Consider the following 15,521-nt stretch of genomic DNA (forward strand, 5'->3'; position numbering starts at 1 on the left):
GGAACATTTGAAGTCCTCCCGGGGAGATGCTGAGGCACTGATGAAGCTACAGATAGGGAACAGAACAGACAGATCCCTCGGCCTTGAGAGCCTTTGTCCTTGCCTGCTGGCCTGCTTTCACCTCCCAACACCTCCAGGCAGAGGGATTCATCATGGTGCACTGCTAGGAACCAGGGGCAATGACTCTAAGAAGTGGCTGTTATGATAAAATAAGCCATGGTTGGAAAAGCTCTGTGTACGTGGCATGTATTAACACATATCTACTTATATGTGTGCACATGTGTTTAAAGTTATAAACACATGAAGAAGCCACAAAAGGAACTGGGAATACTGTCTCACATATTATCTGGGACCCAGAGAAATGGGCTTGAGTGTGTTTATATGCTGTATGCATGTGTGTGTATATGTCTTTGACTAGATTATATGTATATATGGAATATGTGAATGTATTTCTATGACTACATTATTTGTATGCACATGAATTATGTGTACATGTATGTGTACCTGTCAATAGACTATATGTAAATGCATGGATTATGTATATACATGTATGTTTGTCAACAGATTATGTGTGCCCATGCATGTCTGTGAATAGATTATGTGTATGCTCTTGAATGACTATGATTAGATTATATGTGCATGTATGTCTATAAATAGATTATGTGTTTGTATGTGTGCATGTGTGCACATGTGTATATGTATATGTATGTGTACATGTGTGTATGTATGTGTGTATATGTCTATGTGTGTACTTGTATGTATATGTGTGTATATGTGCATGTATGCATGTATGTGTGTGCATGTGTGTAGGGCATGAGGGTAGAAAGGGGACCAATGGGAGAGGATGAGATCTAAAGGGAGGGGAACAAGAACAGGTGGTGAAATCTTGGTGGCAGGAGAGAGGGCTACTTGGAGTGACAAAGAGGACCAACAAAGGGGTTGAGGGATGGGAGGATAGTGGGGGAAGGATTGGATAAGAACAGGCAAAATGACATACAAATGTAATCAAGCATATGAAAATATATAATATGTATAAAGAAGTTATATAAGGGAACCCATTACCTTTTACGCTAATTAAAATAATTTAAAAAGAGTTGAGGCCTGGGGTTGGGGATTTAGCTCAGCGGTAGAGCACTTGCCTAGCGAGGGCAAGGCCCTGGGTTCGGTCCCCAGCTCCAAAAAAAAAAGAGTTGATGGGGCCTAAAGAGACAGCTCAGATGCTAAGGACTCTGGCTGTTCTTACAGAGGACCACAGTTTGGGTTCCAGGACCCACATGAAGTCTTGAAACCATCCATAACTCCAGCTCCAGGGGAGTCAACACCCTCTCCTGGCCCCTCTAAGCACATACACCTGAGGAAACATACAGATAAAAATCTCATATTAGAAGGTCCACGGTGAAAAATGGTATGGATGACCGGATGTCATTCTTACAAATGTGTGTAGTTATTGGTATTAGAAGGGTATAGAAGAAACACTGATCTGTACATGTGTGACTTGAGAATATCCATTCATCCCACAGGGTCAAGCAGATAGACTGGGCAGACTGAGCGACCCAGACAGGAGGCAACAGGGATTGGTGGCCACTGGATGATTGGCAAGTATCTGTTTAGGGGACACTGCCAAGAGCACGGCTCAGTGTAAGAGATCTGCTGGGACTCCCAGACTTAGAGTTTATGAACATGGGATCAGTTACTGCCTTTTACATAGAGCCAGAGTTCTCCAGAATCAGGTTTCCTTCCTCAGGACACCACCAGCTCCATACTCTTGTGACAAGGGCTTTATCTGCATCTGCTAATGAGAAGGAGTTCAGGCTTCAGATGTAGGGAAACTGCCTGCATAGTGGCTGTTTTATATCTGACCCAGAAACCCAATTTTGTCATGCAAAGCCATGGCAGTAATGATTCACCAGGTCATATGGGGACGAAAACTCAGAGCCCCCTGAGTCTTGACAAAATGAAACCATCGAGTCCCAACCTTCTGTACCACACAGCACAGCTGACACTGGTTACAAGTGAGCTCCCTTCTTTGCCTCTCCACAGCATGCCAAGCGGCATTCAGGAGCTCTACACAACCGGTGAGCTCAGACTAGAGCCTGAATCCCCGGGATGAGCTGGTGAGCTGAAGCTAAGCTCCAGGAAAGAGCTTGTCCGGGCCCTGCAGATATGAGCCCAGGACTCAGGGAAGACCTGAGTTCTGGGGACGAGACCGACTTTGGGGACTTCACTCTTACCCATCAAGGCTGCCTGCTCCACACCTCCCCCAGCTCTTGCTGATTGGATGCTCTGCTCTGCTGAGTCAACAGCTAGAGGATGACCACCTCCTGATTTCACTCCGGGAGGCAATTTTCATTTTGATCACACTTATTTCCCCAAAGATACTGATTGCATTCCTGGAAATATCAGCAGGGGGGGGGGGTCGCGGCAGCTCCACATCAGAGCCTTTCATAAGGAGCTAAAGGTTGTCCTCTGTGTAACCACGGTGGCATTTGTTTCTGGATTTGGTGCACACCTGGCTTTCACAGGCTGAGAGATGAATTCTTTGCCGTTAGAAAATGGAGCAGATGTGGTATGGTTCTCCCGACACGTTGCTGCTCATCCAACTAAGATTCTTTGTGGGTCCTTCAACTTCTCGTAATGCCCCATCCACTCCTGGCTCTGGTCAGTAGCATCCTCTGTTGTTCGCTCCTCCCGATTTATCTCAGAGGAAATTTAGGAGATCTCCTGCCCTGCATGCTGAATGTAGTAACTGATGATGATTGTTTTAATTCTTTTTCTTGAGATCTTAAATATTAGTGGCGTGAGTTAATGTGCTTGTTCTTAGCCTGACTGAGGCATTCCTTGTATAGAATTTAGAAGGGATGTTCGTGATGATAAATAGGTTTCAGTTCAATTTGATAAGTAAATAAATATAGGAAGGGAGAAAAGGAAGGAAGGAAAGAGAAAGGGAGGAAGGACCAAAGGAAATGAGGAAGAAGAGAGGAGGGAAGAAGGGAGGGAGCAGGAAGCAAGGATAGAAGGGGTGTGAGTAGAAAAAATACAATTACATGATGCAGAATGAAGAGGTAGTGGTGGAATGGTGAGTGAGGCCACCACAGATATAGGGTGCCTGAACCCCATTCAAACCTCTCGCTTTAGTATAAACTCTCCCAGTGTCTGGAAGGCTGGAGCCGATCCCGGCCAGGCCCACATACCTTGATGACATTCTCATCCATGGCTTTGCACTCCGCCAGCTCTGAGATGTCTCTCACGGTGCAGTTCTCCTCCACCGACACCACCCTCACGGGCATGGCCACCGTCTTCCCCGTGAGGATGGCTGTGTTCAGGAGTTCAGTGTCCTGCCAAAGAACCAGACAGGCCAGGTTAAGAAATAGACTCTTTTCTGCTAGTGCCATGTGATGTTTGGGGAGGCTCCTGAGGTAAGCACTGGGCTACTCCTCTTAGACACACTGTGGCGCTGCCCTTAGGAACTGCATCAGGGGGCCCGTTCTTTGGAATAAACAAGAAAGAACCGGTGTTCTTTCTAGCATTTCAGAGACCCAGCGGATTTGCACAGCAACCAGGTGACAAGCAACAGAAGCCAATTTGGAGCACTACAGGAAGAGAGGTACCAAGTTCGGTTGATTAATGTCTGTCTTCACCCTCAAAAAAAAATTGCCCAGAGCCTATCACCATATCTCATATGGTGTGATGGCTAGCTTTGCTTGTCAGCTTGACAATCTGGGAAGAGGAAACCTCAGCTGAAGAGTTGCCTCCATCAAATTGATCTGTGGGGAATATTCTTGATTGATAAGTGATATGGGAGGGTCCAGCCAACCTTGGGACAGTGCTATCCCTGGGCAGGTGGTCTTGGGGGTGTTTTAGGTTCTGAGGAGCAAGCCAGTAAGCAGGACTCCTCCATGATCTCTGCTTCAGTTCCTCCCTAGAGTTCTTGCCCTGACTTTTCTCAGTGTGACCTGAGAATCATGAGCTGAAACCAACCTTTTCCCTCTCGTGCCGTCTTTGATCCCAGTGTTTATCATAGCGAAAGAAAAGCATTGTAGAACACCTGGGAAGAGGGACTTTACAGGTAGGATGAACTTCGTGCTTTCCAGATGAGGTAGCACTTCTTGAGGCAGCCCCAATAGAATCCTAAACCCTAAAGGAGGAGGGGTCATGAGGGTCTGAGGAAGAGCTCAGGCTGTGTTGATGGAGGAGTCAGCATGGAAGGGTCCTGAAGACAGGAAAAGCAAGAGGAGACTTTTCCTTAGGAACACCCTCTAGGAGGGGCACAGCCCTGTTCCATGGCCCAGCTGGTTTTTAGCTCACACAGCTCAATGTCAAACCTCTGCCCTCCAGAGGGGGATAAGACAAGACCACCCTCGAGCCTCTGATTGTGGAGTAGCTGGGGCTACAGGTGGCACTTTACCCACTGAAGTATCCCAAAAGCTTCTTTCTGTTGCTGTTCACAGCGTTGGGTATCGAACTGGGAACCTCCTACGTGCTAGACTAGTGCTCTTTCTCTGAGCCACATCCCTGGCTTGTAGGTTTCCTCTCTGAATGGAAGATTTATTGATTTGTATATATTTTACAAACCAAACTGTCTCTCTCTGCTGTCCCGAGGGAGCACACTTCACCACACCGACAAGCATGTCTGCTTGTCTCGTTGTGTCAACGCTCTATAAAAACTGCACACATAATCTGCTGAGCGAGGGAGAGGACACCATCGTTCCTGAGTTTGCAGGGTGATCACTGCCTGTACTCAGGCTACTGGGCCTTCTCTTTACAGCCACATGAATATGCAAGCAAGACCTTTGAATCTAGGGGATCAACTGGCCCCTTCCACCCGCGGGTCAGTTTCTCCCATGTCTCTTTCCATAGACTCTTCTCCAGGGGCCACTAGCAGGCACACAGCACAGAGCGGCTCCTGTTAGGAGCAGAGCCTCAGCTTCCCAGGGAGTTGGTCCCATCACCCTGAAGTCAAACAAGGCTCTGCCTGCCTTTACAGGGTGCCTGGGACTCCTGAAGCCAGGTTCCAATTATGGGTGCTTTCGACCTGGCTATTACAGATGCTAAGAATACCACGGAAATCCCTAAGTCGAGTTCATCACGGATAATGTGCTCAGGGTTGTGTTTTCAATGGCGTCAGTGAATGGCTTCATTAAGCAGTGCGTGTCTCTTACGGGGACCATAACTGTGATTAGCTTCTTAAATGGTTGTTAAAGCTTCACAACTGTGTGAGTGCGCGCGCGCACACACACACACACACACCACCACCACCACCACCAGCACCATCATCACTATGACCACCACCATCACCAGCACCAGCACCATCATCACCATCACCACCACCACCACCATCACCATCAGCAGCAGTAGCAACATCATTCTACTTCAGCACATCTCTGATCCTTGTTAGTTGAACATTGGCCACTCCTTACCGGTCTCATCAGTTTTAAGGATTAACAGCCCCAGAAATATGAAGCAAGGAAAGAAAACCTTTGGTCTGTGAAATACCCTGGGCTCACACTCGTGGGAGAAGTTCCTTGTACTGAACAGCCATTTTGCTGACCAGCTAGCTTCAAGTGAGAGCCTGCTGCTTATGTGGGCCAACGGTCTAGCATTCTGGATTCTTCCCTGGCTTTTCCATCAACCCCAGAATTGCCTGGATCACATTTATCGAGTTTCTTTGGGATGAGGTGGCTTTATCATCATTTGTGACTACTTGGCCTCCATGGACTGTCAAATCCAGGTCGCTCTCATCCTGTGGGCTCCTTTGTAGTACAACACAGAGAAACACAGATGAGGTGGTTTAAGAGAAGGGACAGTTATTCCTCAAAGTGCTTGAGGCCAGAAGAGCAAGCCATGACTTTGGGTCTGGAAAAGGCAAACAGGTAAAACTCTCTCTCTCTCTCTCTCTCTCTCTCTCTCTCTCTCTCTCTCTCTCTGTGTGTGTGTGTGTGTGTGTGTGTGTGAGAGAGAGAGAGCATGCACACATGCACATGCTCTTGTGTGTCCCCTTTGTGTGCATGTGCACATGCATCTATGCCCATGTATCAATGTGTGTGCCCATGTACATGCATGTTTCTCCATGTGTTTGTGTGTGCACGTGTGTAAGCCTAATACTGATGGGGCAGACACATGCTTCTGTTCTTTCACCTCCCAAATACCTTCCAGTAGAGTATGATTCTCATTTCCACAAGTGGCACATTGTTTAAGAGCCTAACATTGTACAGCTTCAGAAACCAAGGTTCTAGCAGAATCTCTGGGGAGGAGTGTGCTTTTCACAGGGCCTACTGGGAGCAGGGATGATGCTTCCCATCTCCTGCCTCAGAGCCAATCCAGAGAAGCTTTATACCGCAGGACACCACTCCTCACTCCTCAGTCCCTTCTGGACATGAAACATCTCCCCCTTCCCCTCTCCCCCTTCTCCTTCTCCCCCCTCTCTCCCCCCATCTCCCTCTCTCCTCTGTCTCTATTTCTCTCTTACACACACATACACACACAGGAGAGAGAGAGAGAGAGAGAGAGAGAGAGAGAGAGAGAGAGAGAGAGAGAGGGGAAGGAAACACACAGAAGAGAGAGGTAGGGAGAGGAAAGAGAGTGAGAGACCGCTCTTTATGGACAGGAGCCATTCTGTTGGTTACAGGGGATTAACAGGGCCTCAGGAGTAGGGTGTCTGAGCCTCCCAGGAGGTGTGAAGGTGTCACTACTACCCAGAGGCTTCAAACTAAGCAGCTGTCTCTCTGTGGCCCTGTCCCTCCCCTCACTTCCATTATACATGAGGTAACTACTCTGCTTTGCAAAAAAGAATTAGTACCAGGCATGTTAAACCACTCCTGTCCTTTTGAATTCTGGAAGAGCCCGAGGCTCCCGAGGGAGATTCCCATGTGATTTGTGATCGCATCAATTTCCCTGTCTATTTCAGGACAAATTGCATTTTTACTTTTTTGATTAAGAGAATAGAATCATTTTGGATGCATTAAGAAGTCTTAGGGGTGCAAACTCACTAATAATGACAGGAAAGTGACCAGCTGTGGCTGGAGTACGCATCCCTGGAGTATCTGTGGGGGAGCACCCCTGGGGTTCCCTGGAGAGGAGATTCTGGGTGTGAAAGAAACAGGATGGCTTATGACATGATTCAGCCATGAGAGGGACTGTGCGACTGACAGGCTTCCAGACAGACAAAGTAGAAAACATGGTGTGTGTGTGTGTGTGTGTGTGTGTGTGTGAGAGAGAGAGAGAGAGAGAGAGAGAGAGAGCACGAGAGAGCGCAAGAGAGCAAGAGAGCAAGAGAGCGAGAGAGCGAGAGAGCACGAGAGAACGAGAGAGAGCACGAGAGAGCGCAAGAGAGCGAGAGGGCGAGAGAGAGCGAGAAAGAGAGAGAGCGAGAGAGCGAGAGAGCGAGAGAGCGAGAGAGCGAGAGAGCGAGAGAGCGAGAGAGAGAGAGAGAGAGAGAGAGAGCGCACTGCATGTTGCAATCACATGCATGACAGCAGGTTGCACCCTGGTCTTTCAGGTCGGATGGTCGGATGTCATGAGCAGGAATTGATGGAAGAATCCAGGCTGGGAGGGGTCACGAGCATCACAGAAGACCTACAGAGCCAACTAACATTGGTCCACGGGGGCCCACAGAGACTGAACCAGCTACCAAAGAGCATGCATGGACTTAGTCTAGGCTCCCTACACATATGTAGCAGATGTGTAGCTTGGTCGTCATCCTGGTCCCTAACAATGGGAACAGGGGCTAACTCTCACTTGGACTCTTGTTGCCTGCCACTGGATTCCTTTTCCTTAGCTGGGCTGCCTCGTCTGGCCTCAGTGGAAGAGGATGCACTTGTTCTCATGAGACTTAATGTGTCAGGGCAGGTTGGTACCAAGAGGGGGTGGCCTCTCCTCCTCAGAGAAGGGGAGAGGGGAAGGGGGAAGGAGATGGGACTGGAGGAGGGGAAGGAGGGGGGCTGTGATCAGGATGTAAAGTAAATAAATTAATTAATATGAAAAAACAGGAATCCAGGCTGGAGGACCACAGCCACCTAGGGCTGAGGCATTTTCTTCTTCTATGACCACCTGGGGCTGAGGTAATCTGTATTTGGTGCCATTTAATGGTGCTGGACCTGGAGCAACTGGGTGAGCGATCAGGTGTGACACCTTGCTGTTCCTCTGCTGGTCCACACTTTTCCTCGCACCTTGTCCGAGGAGCTCTTTGTCATTGAACGATATTTCTAATGCTTTCTTCAAGACCCCTGAAGATGAAACAAAACGTATACCTCATTGAGAGGGGTCCACATCCTTCATCCCTCTCTTTTCTTCTCCAGCGAGCACCTTTTCTTCTAGGACCCCCCTGAATGATCTCATTTAGGACAAAGGTCCTCTCTAGATGCAGGAATGGATGAGTTTCAGACCTTTGAGGCTCCTGCAGGTTGTCTAAGGAGCTGAGATGATCCCAGATGTGGGTTGATGCCAGATAGGACTTGAAGCCCCACATATGGGCTGCACTTAACTGCAGAGACATTCATGTGGACATATCAGCTCACTGTAGCGGGCTTGTGGCTAAGCCTGGCATGAACGAGGCCCACCTCTACCTGGAGCTAGACACTAGCTTCTCTGTCTGCCTTAGGGCCACCTTCTGCAGGCCCTTGTCATCTGGGTCATCCTCACCACCCATCTATCAGCCTTCCCCATGGCTGCCAGGGAGCGTCAAGAGCCCAGATTTCTCTCTTTATAGAGACAGCAGCTACCGGGCCAGCAGTGCTTTTACAGGCTTCCCTGAACTTGACCTCATGACCCCATTTCCTATACTTTCAGATAATATTGGTCGGTCTCAGATCTCTGACAGGGTTGAATCTAGTTGTAGCCTCATAGCCTGCCCAGGCTGTTTAACTTTGAGGATACATATTTAATTGGATAGTTATCAATTGGTATACAAGCTAGTCGGGACACAACATAGATTTCAAGCCTTTCTTAAGCTGGAATAGATATCTAAATGTTCTGTTTAACTGATAAAATGTTGGAATGGGTGTTAGGTGTATTTTGTGCTTTATAAATTGCAAAATGATAATAGTGCTCAGCTTTCATTTGAGAGAATAGTTGTTTTTTTTTTTTAAATCATTAGACAGAAAGGGTGAACTGTAGGTTGATGTCTATATGCAGGTGAGGGCTGGCCATGCAAGTTAGGTCAAGGTCATGATTAGATGGTTAAAAAAAAAAAAAGGCAGGGACAAAGCTTTTGTAAGGTGGGAAAGAAGAGGAAGGAGGGGGAGAATCGAGATGAAGACGAGAAGGATGACCCAGATCTGGGTGGTCTTGAATGGCCCTGGGTAGTTATGTTTACTTCCTAAGGGATGGATTTCTATGGGTCAATTTATCTTATCTAGGTGGGCGGTTTATATCCTTATCGGTTGGTTTCGAGTTTATTGTTTGGATGTATGGTGGGTTGAGAATTTAACATATAAATCTGATGGATAAATTACAACTTATCGAGTCCTGGTTTCACTGGGTTGTTGGGAGTGTGAGCGGAGCCCATGACAGGGAGCCGTGATAGGCCAGCCCATGCTGGACTTCTAGAGCCCTGATTTTACTGGGTAGCTGAAACCAGGGAGTTCTTGGCTAGCAGACAGCCGCCGGGAGAGATACAAATTAGAGATAAATTATGGTTCATTTCATTTGGCCCCACGGGTGCTGGAACTAACACTAGGGACCAGCGTGGCAAGGCGGCACCCTAGAACGGCTCCCAGATCCCCTGGGTCTGAGAGTACGTGGGGGTAGTGTGGAACCGCTGAGACAGAGGTGCCAGGTGGCCCAATGGGTGCTGACATTAGCGCGGGATAAAAGGTTACCAGTTCTTTTTAATATTTACCGAAACATGACTTAGCATCTTCAGGGGACAGAAGTCTAACCCACCCTCCGCAGAGATATTTCATATGAGTTTTCATTCAGTACAGCTTATACAAAAGGCTGTAGTGGTGGTATTACCATGGAGGAAACTGAGTTCTAGAACACCTCATCCGGCAACCAAGCCAATCTGCTGAGCTCTCTCTTTGTGCTAAACAGCCCCCTGCCCAGATAACGTGGAGCTAAGCCACAGCTGTGAGGGCACCAGTGTCAGAAGACTTCATTTCTCTGGGAAGAAGGACTGACTGAGGTTGAGAAAGGTTCTGGCTAGAGTCAGGCCATTACACAGATTTCTCAAAGGCGAATTATCTCTTTATTCTATGTATTGATAATGTTAGGATAATCCTATGCATTTATAGATTTCCCTCTATGGCGGGGAAAGCACAGTACTTAACATACCATCCTCTCTCTCATCGTTGTTTTAGGGTAATTTCATAAAGTCACTGTGGTCCCAGAGGGCTCTGTCAGGCTCAGAGGCTGGAAAGAGATCGACCCCAGCACACGCCGAGCTCACAGCCACACAGAAGCCTTCTCCCTGTACTGTGAATGCTGCTTCTTGTGGCACCGAGGACTCCGTGTTCCGAGAGCGAGCATTCCTAGACAGTTAAGCGTGCTTCTGCCCACTGGCTGCTCTTACAGCCCCATCTCAATGAGAGACGCTCCTGCCAGCCTTTACCAGCATAAATCCTCTTTCTTAGAGCTTGTTTCGCTTCCAATTTGAGGGCCAGGATCAGTAGGATGCTGTGAGGTGGGCTTGTTTCGCGTCTCATTCAGGGGAACAGGCAAGCATGTGACTGGTGTAGCGCCCAACCTTTATTCTAACCCCAGGATGGTAGCCCAACCCCCAGCCGATAAGGACTCCCATTCAGGAACCTGCGGGAATGGTAGCTGCTCTCCGTCTTCCTGCCTGGGTGATTGGATCATATTTCAAGAGCCCGGTGTTCCACACAGCAGATAAGGCAAGCCCTTCAATAGCCTAATGAGGAGACCCTGTTCCTATTCTTCTGAGTGTCACATCTTGCAGAGTCTCTGTCTCCCCCTACTTCTTTCTGTACTTTCTTAGCTACTGCGACTTCACCTCTTCACACACCTCGTTGCTCTTATGTGGAATACTGTTCTCTCGCCTAACCACAGGGCTCCAACCTCGCTTCCCTGTACTACTTATGTACAGCGCTGAGTAGTAATACTAAAAGATGCCTAAGATTAGCAAACACTTCTGGGTGTGTCTGGGAGGGAGTTCCCAAGACCTTAGATCCTGAGGCCTCTGAGTGGTTGACACTAATTCCTTGACGGATGATAAAGCTGAGAGAGGTGAGGACAGGTTGGGAGAAGTCAGTCACTAGGGGGCGTGTCCATGGGGCTGGGTCCTAGGGGGCGTGCCCATGGGACTGGGTCCTAGGGGGCGTGCCCATGGGGCTGGGTCCTAGGGGGCGTGCTCATGGAGCTGGGTCCTGCCCCCCTCCCTGCCCCTTCCTGAATCTTTGTCTCTGCTTCCTGTCCGGCAGGATGTGAGTAGCTGTCCTCGTCACTCCTGCCTTTTGCCATGATATATTGCCCAGACATATGATAAGAGGTCAAAACACAGAAACTGTCTACAAGTCTTTCTAGTTTGAGTTTCTGAACTTCTAAAGGGCTGGAGCTGTAGCTCAGTGGGTAGAGCACTTGTCTGGCATCCCCTAGCATCTCATAAACCAAGCATGGTGGTGCATACCTGTAATCCAGAACTTAGGAGGTGGAGGCAGGAGGATCATAAGGTCAGAGTCATGTTTGGCTAGGCAGTGAGCTTAAGATTAGTGTGGGATACCTAAGATCTGATCACTGGGGTTTAGCCATCTTTGAAGGGTCCGGATTAAGGACATGATGGCCCTTGGTTGGCTTCCTTGGTTTGTATGTGTGACCAAAATCCTGGAGGGGACTTTTGTTTCACGGAAACAAACTTCATCTTTGGAAGTGAGGCCAGGGCTTGGATCAAGGACCACAGCCCAAGAGTAATGGTATGGAGTGACAAGCTGGTCGAAGGTCATGTGTCAGTGTCCCCTCAAAGCTCCAGCTTTGGCTTCAGAGGTAGGTAATGCACAAGTTTTACAATGGCAGTGTCTGGTGGAGTTATCAGGGTGACTTGTAGAGAGCAGGGGAAATTTGAGCCTGCCTGCTATTCTAGTGGCTCGAGAGTCAACATTTGGAACTGATGTGCTACGGGCCTGCATGCCAACATCGTTCTGATTGGTCGGTGTTACCGTCTGCTCTGTTCTGATTGGTTGGAGCCCCTGGCTGGCAGATTTTGAATATTATTCATTTATCCCCACGTAAGCAGCAAATTTCAAGTAACCAGCGGATTATCTTTGAAGTTTTTACAGTGCTTTCTAAGTGATCCCCTAGTTTGTCGTAAATAACTCAGTAATGTCAAGCACGCGCGCACACACACACACACAGATGAGAGGTTTATATTGTCTTTTTCAAGTGCTCTCAGATATATTTTTTGAGACAGGGTTTTTCTGGTCTGGAGTTAGGCTGGCTGGCCTGTGAGCCCAGCAATCCTCCTGCCTCCACCTCTTCAGTGCTGGAATTCCAAGTGTACACCACTACACCAGCTTTTAATGTCGTGCTGGGAAGCTGAACTCAGGTGCCCAGGCACCTGTGTGGCAAGCACTTTCCTGAGCCAGCTCCTTCGTTCCCCGTAAAAATATTTGGTAAAAATTGCAAAGTACTTCATGGGCTTCCTCAGGGCACCTGGACAGTCAGGGTAGAGAAGAGTCACCCTTCCAGGATCCAGGCACATACAGGGTTTTGCACCGTGGGTATTCATCACAGGGAGTTAAAAGCCAGTTTCATTCCCCCACTGTCCTGCAACTTTGTATTTCTGCCACCACTGGAGGAATGCAGAAGCCCGACAGCAAGCCACTTACCCATCCTTTCCAGGGAGCCGTGGCTGCTCTCCAAAGGTAGCTGAACAAATTTCCCTCCCTCCCTGAGGACACATGCTAACAGCTCTGTGGGCCTTACAGCCACACAGCAATAATTCCAGGTCCTGGCTCTGTGGGGAAACTCAACTCCCACCTCATTTACTTCCAATTTATTCACGGTACAAAACTGGGGTGCGGGAGGCAAACTTAACTTAGCTGTCAATTTGCTTCTAAGGCAAGATGGAGAATCCATTCGAAAGCGTGCATTTAAAACAAGAAAGCAATTCAATTTTGCTAGGTACCATCTACAAGGTCCGGAGCTGTAACTCAGCTATTAAACAAAGTCACCCTCTGGGGTGGCGCAGAGAATAAGTTGCATGAATGTCTCCAAGGAAAGTCAGTTGCTTCACAAGTTTGCTGAGAAGTGCTCGAGAAATTCGTATTTTACGTCGGCAAAGTTGTGGTTGGATTCTCACACTTTTTTTTTTTTTTCGGAGCTGGGGACCGAACCCAGGGCCTTGCTCACACTTCTTAATTATGTGGACACCGCTGCTACAAACCAAGGGTGTTTTCTCCATGGTCTTAAAGCGGATCCTGCTCTAGTGATGTCATGAGGAAGAAGGGACCAGGGGTGTCTGCTCATAGCCCTCTGACTTGCATGGGGCACAGGACAGAAATGCTATATGCTCATCTGTACTGGCTGGTTTTGTGTGTCGACTTGACACAAGCTGGAGTTATCACAGAACAAGGAGCCTCAGTTGAGGAAATGCCTTCATGAGACCCAGCTGTAAGGCATTTTCTCAATTAGTGATCAAGGAGGGAGGGCCCAGCCCATTGTGGGTGGTAATATCCCTGGGCTGGTGGTCCTGGTTCTATAAGAGAGCAGGCTGAGCAAGCCAGGGAGAGCAAGACAGTAAGTAACATCCCTCCATGGCCTCTGCATCAGCTCCTGCTTGCTGACCTGTTTGAGTTCCAGTCCTGACTTCCTTTGGTGATGAACAGCAATGTGGAAGTCTGAGCTGAATGAATCTTCCCCCTTCCCCTGCCCGCCCCCATAACTTGCTTCTTGGTCATGATGTTTGTGTAGGAATAGGAACCATGACTAAGACATCATCTCTTGGACACTTACTTGCTTTTCTGAAGCCACGGGGAAGATTCTTTCCCAGGTCCCTTACACCTGGGGATTGGGAGTACAAACAATGTGGTCCTTTTCTGGTCCTACTCTCGTCTTTTTCATCCTCTCTCCCTTTCCTCTTCTCCCCTCCTTTCTGTTTGGGTCTGGAATGTATGCTTTGAAGAACATTTGAATCAATAAAGGTATAGAGCCAGGCATATCAGGCTGGGCAGTCTTTTATGAACTTAACACAGACTGAGAAGTCACCTGGGAGGAGGGAGCCTCAGTTTAGAAACTATCTCCTTCACATAGGTCTGTGGGCTTTTCTGGGGTATTTTCTTTATTCATGATTTGTGTGGGAGGGCCCAGCCTACTAGTGGTGCCATGCCTGGGCACATGGTTGTGCGGTGTATAAGAAAGCAGGCTGAGCAAGCCGAAGAGAGCAAGTCAGTAGCAAATCAGAGCAGCATTCATTTGTGGCCACTGCTTTTGTTCCTGTTTCCAGGTTCCTGACTAAGTGGCTGCCTTGACTTCTGATAATAGACTGTGTAACCTGTAAGGAAAAAAAAACCCACTTTTTTCCTCCAACTCATTGGTTTTGGACAGTTTTTTTGTTTTGTTTTGTTATTGTAGGCATGGCTTTTCTGTGTCCTGAAACTCACTCTGTAGACCAGGCTGGCCTCAAACTCGCAGAGATCTACTTGCTTCTGCCTCCTGAGTGCTGGAATTAAAGGCGTGTGGCACCACACAAGCTTGGACAGTATTTTATCACAGCAGCAGAAGCAAACCAGGACCCACACCATTGACCCACAGGAGGATTACTACAAGATTCAGGCTGACCTGATTGAGCTCCAGTGTGATACTCTGCAGACATATGGACAGACAGACAGTCAAGGAGAGCTTTTTCCCCCATGCAGATAAAACAATAATCCGGTGAAAGGCAAACTCCCCTTTTCTTGCCCCTCTATCTTTTCCTTTTTTTCTTTCTCAACAATCAGTGCCCAGCACCTCCGGGATAATGCCTTGGATCCCTAATCATGCGTCAGAGCCGACCCTAGGACACACTCTGGTGGGTAAACTATGACTGTGTGAATGCTCTGACATCTGCTGAGGTACTGGTTAGTTAGCTGGGGAATCAGGCTGGGAAAACAGACACATGGAATTCTCCAGAGAGCCACATTCAAGTCTGATGGATGGAAAGAGTCTCTGCCCGAAGCTCTAAGCATTTAAAAGAGGACGGTACCCCGTGGAAGATGCTTACAGAGTTGTGTGGATTGGTGATGGTTAGCTGGGAGCCAGTGCTTGTGGGTAATCAGAGGAGTGGCTTTCCAGGCAACTTTCCTTGATGCTCTTACAATCACACACAGATTTCTTACCATTTGGGGCTTTGGGTTGTGAACACAGAAAGGAACAGAAGGGAGTTTTCTGGAATGGATTAAGGCGTGTGTGTGCTCCTGTGTGGGTGAGCTCAGGTATGGGACAGGCTTAGGTGTGGGGCAGACTCAGGGAGGGGTAGGCTCAGATGTGGGGTGGGTGGGCTTAGGTCCATGTGAGTTTGGATATATCACAACTGTACCTGGACAGCAGGGTCTGCCCCATCTGCTTGGGAGATGCCAGTTGGTGTAAGTCAGATG

General features: G+C 48.3%; 1 protein-coding gene and 1 long non-coding RNA gene across 3 annotated transcripts in view; one reads left to right on the forward strand and one right to left on the reverse strand.

Moving 5' to 3' along the window:
* Nucleotides 1-15,521, reverse strand: part of Tmem132c (transmembrane protein 132C) — a 321,460-nt gene that overhangs the window by 22,133 nt on the left and 283,806 nt on the right. For both annotated transcript variants that reach the window (XM_002727968.7, XM_039090106.2), the window contains exon 5: nt 3,192-3,335. In XM_002727968.7, the coding sequence (XP_002728014.2) occupies nt 3,192-3,335 (144 nt within the window). The remainder of the gene's footprint in view (nt 1-3,191; nt 3,336-15,521) is intronic.
* LOC108352443 (uncharacterized) lies at nt 2,040-7,896 on the forward strand. The gene is made up of 3 exons (XR_005491926.2): nt 2,040-2,114; nt 3,525-3,604; nt 7,496-7,896. It is a non-coding gene; the product is annotated as an uncharacterized LOC108352443 (long non-coding RNA).

The sequence above is a fragment of the Rattus norvegicus genome, chromosome 12, assembly GCF_036323735.1.
Source record: "Rattus norvegicus strain BN/NHsdMcwi chromosome 12, GRCr8, whole genome shotgun sequence".
Taxonomy (NCBI): Eukaryota; Metazoa; Chordata; class Mammalia; order Rodentia; family Muridae; genus Rattus; species Rattus norvegicus.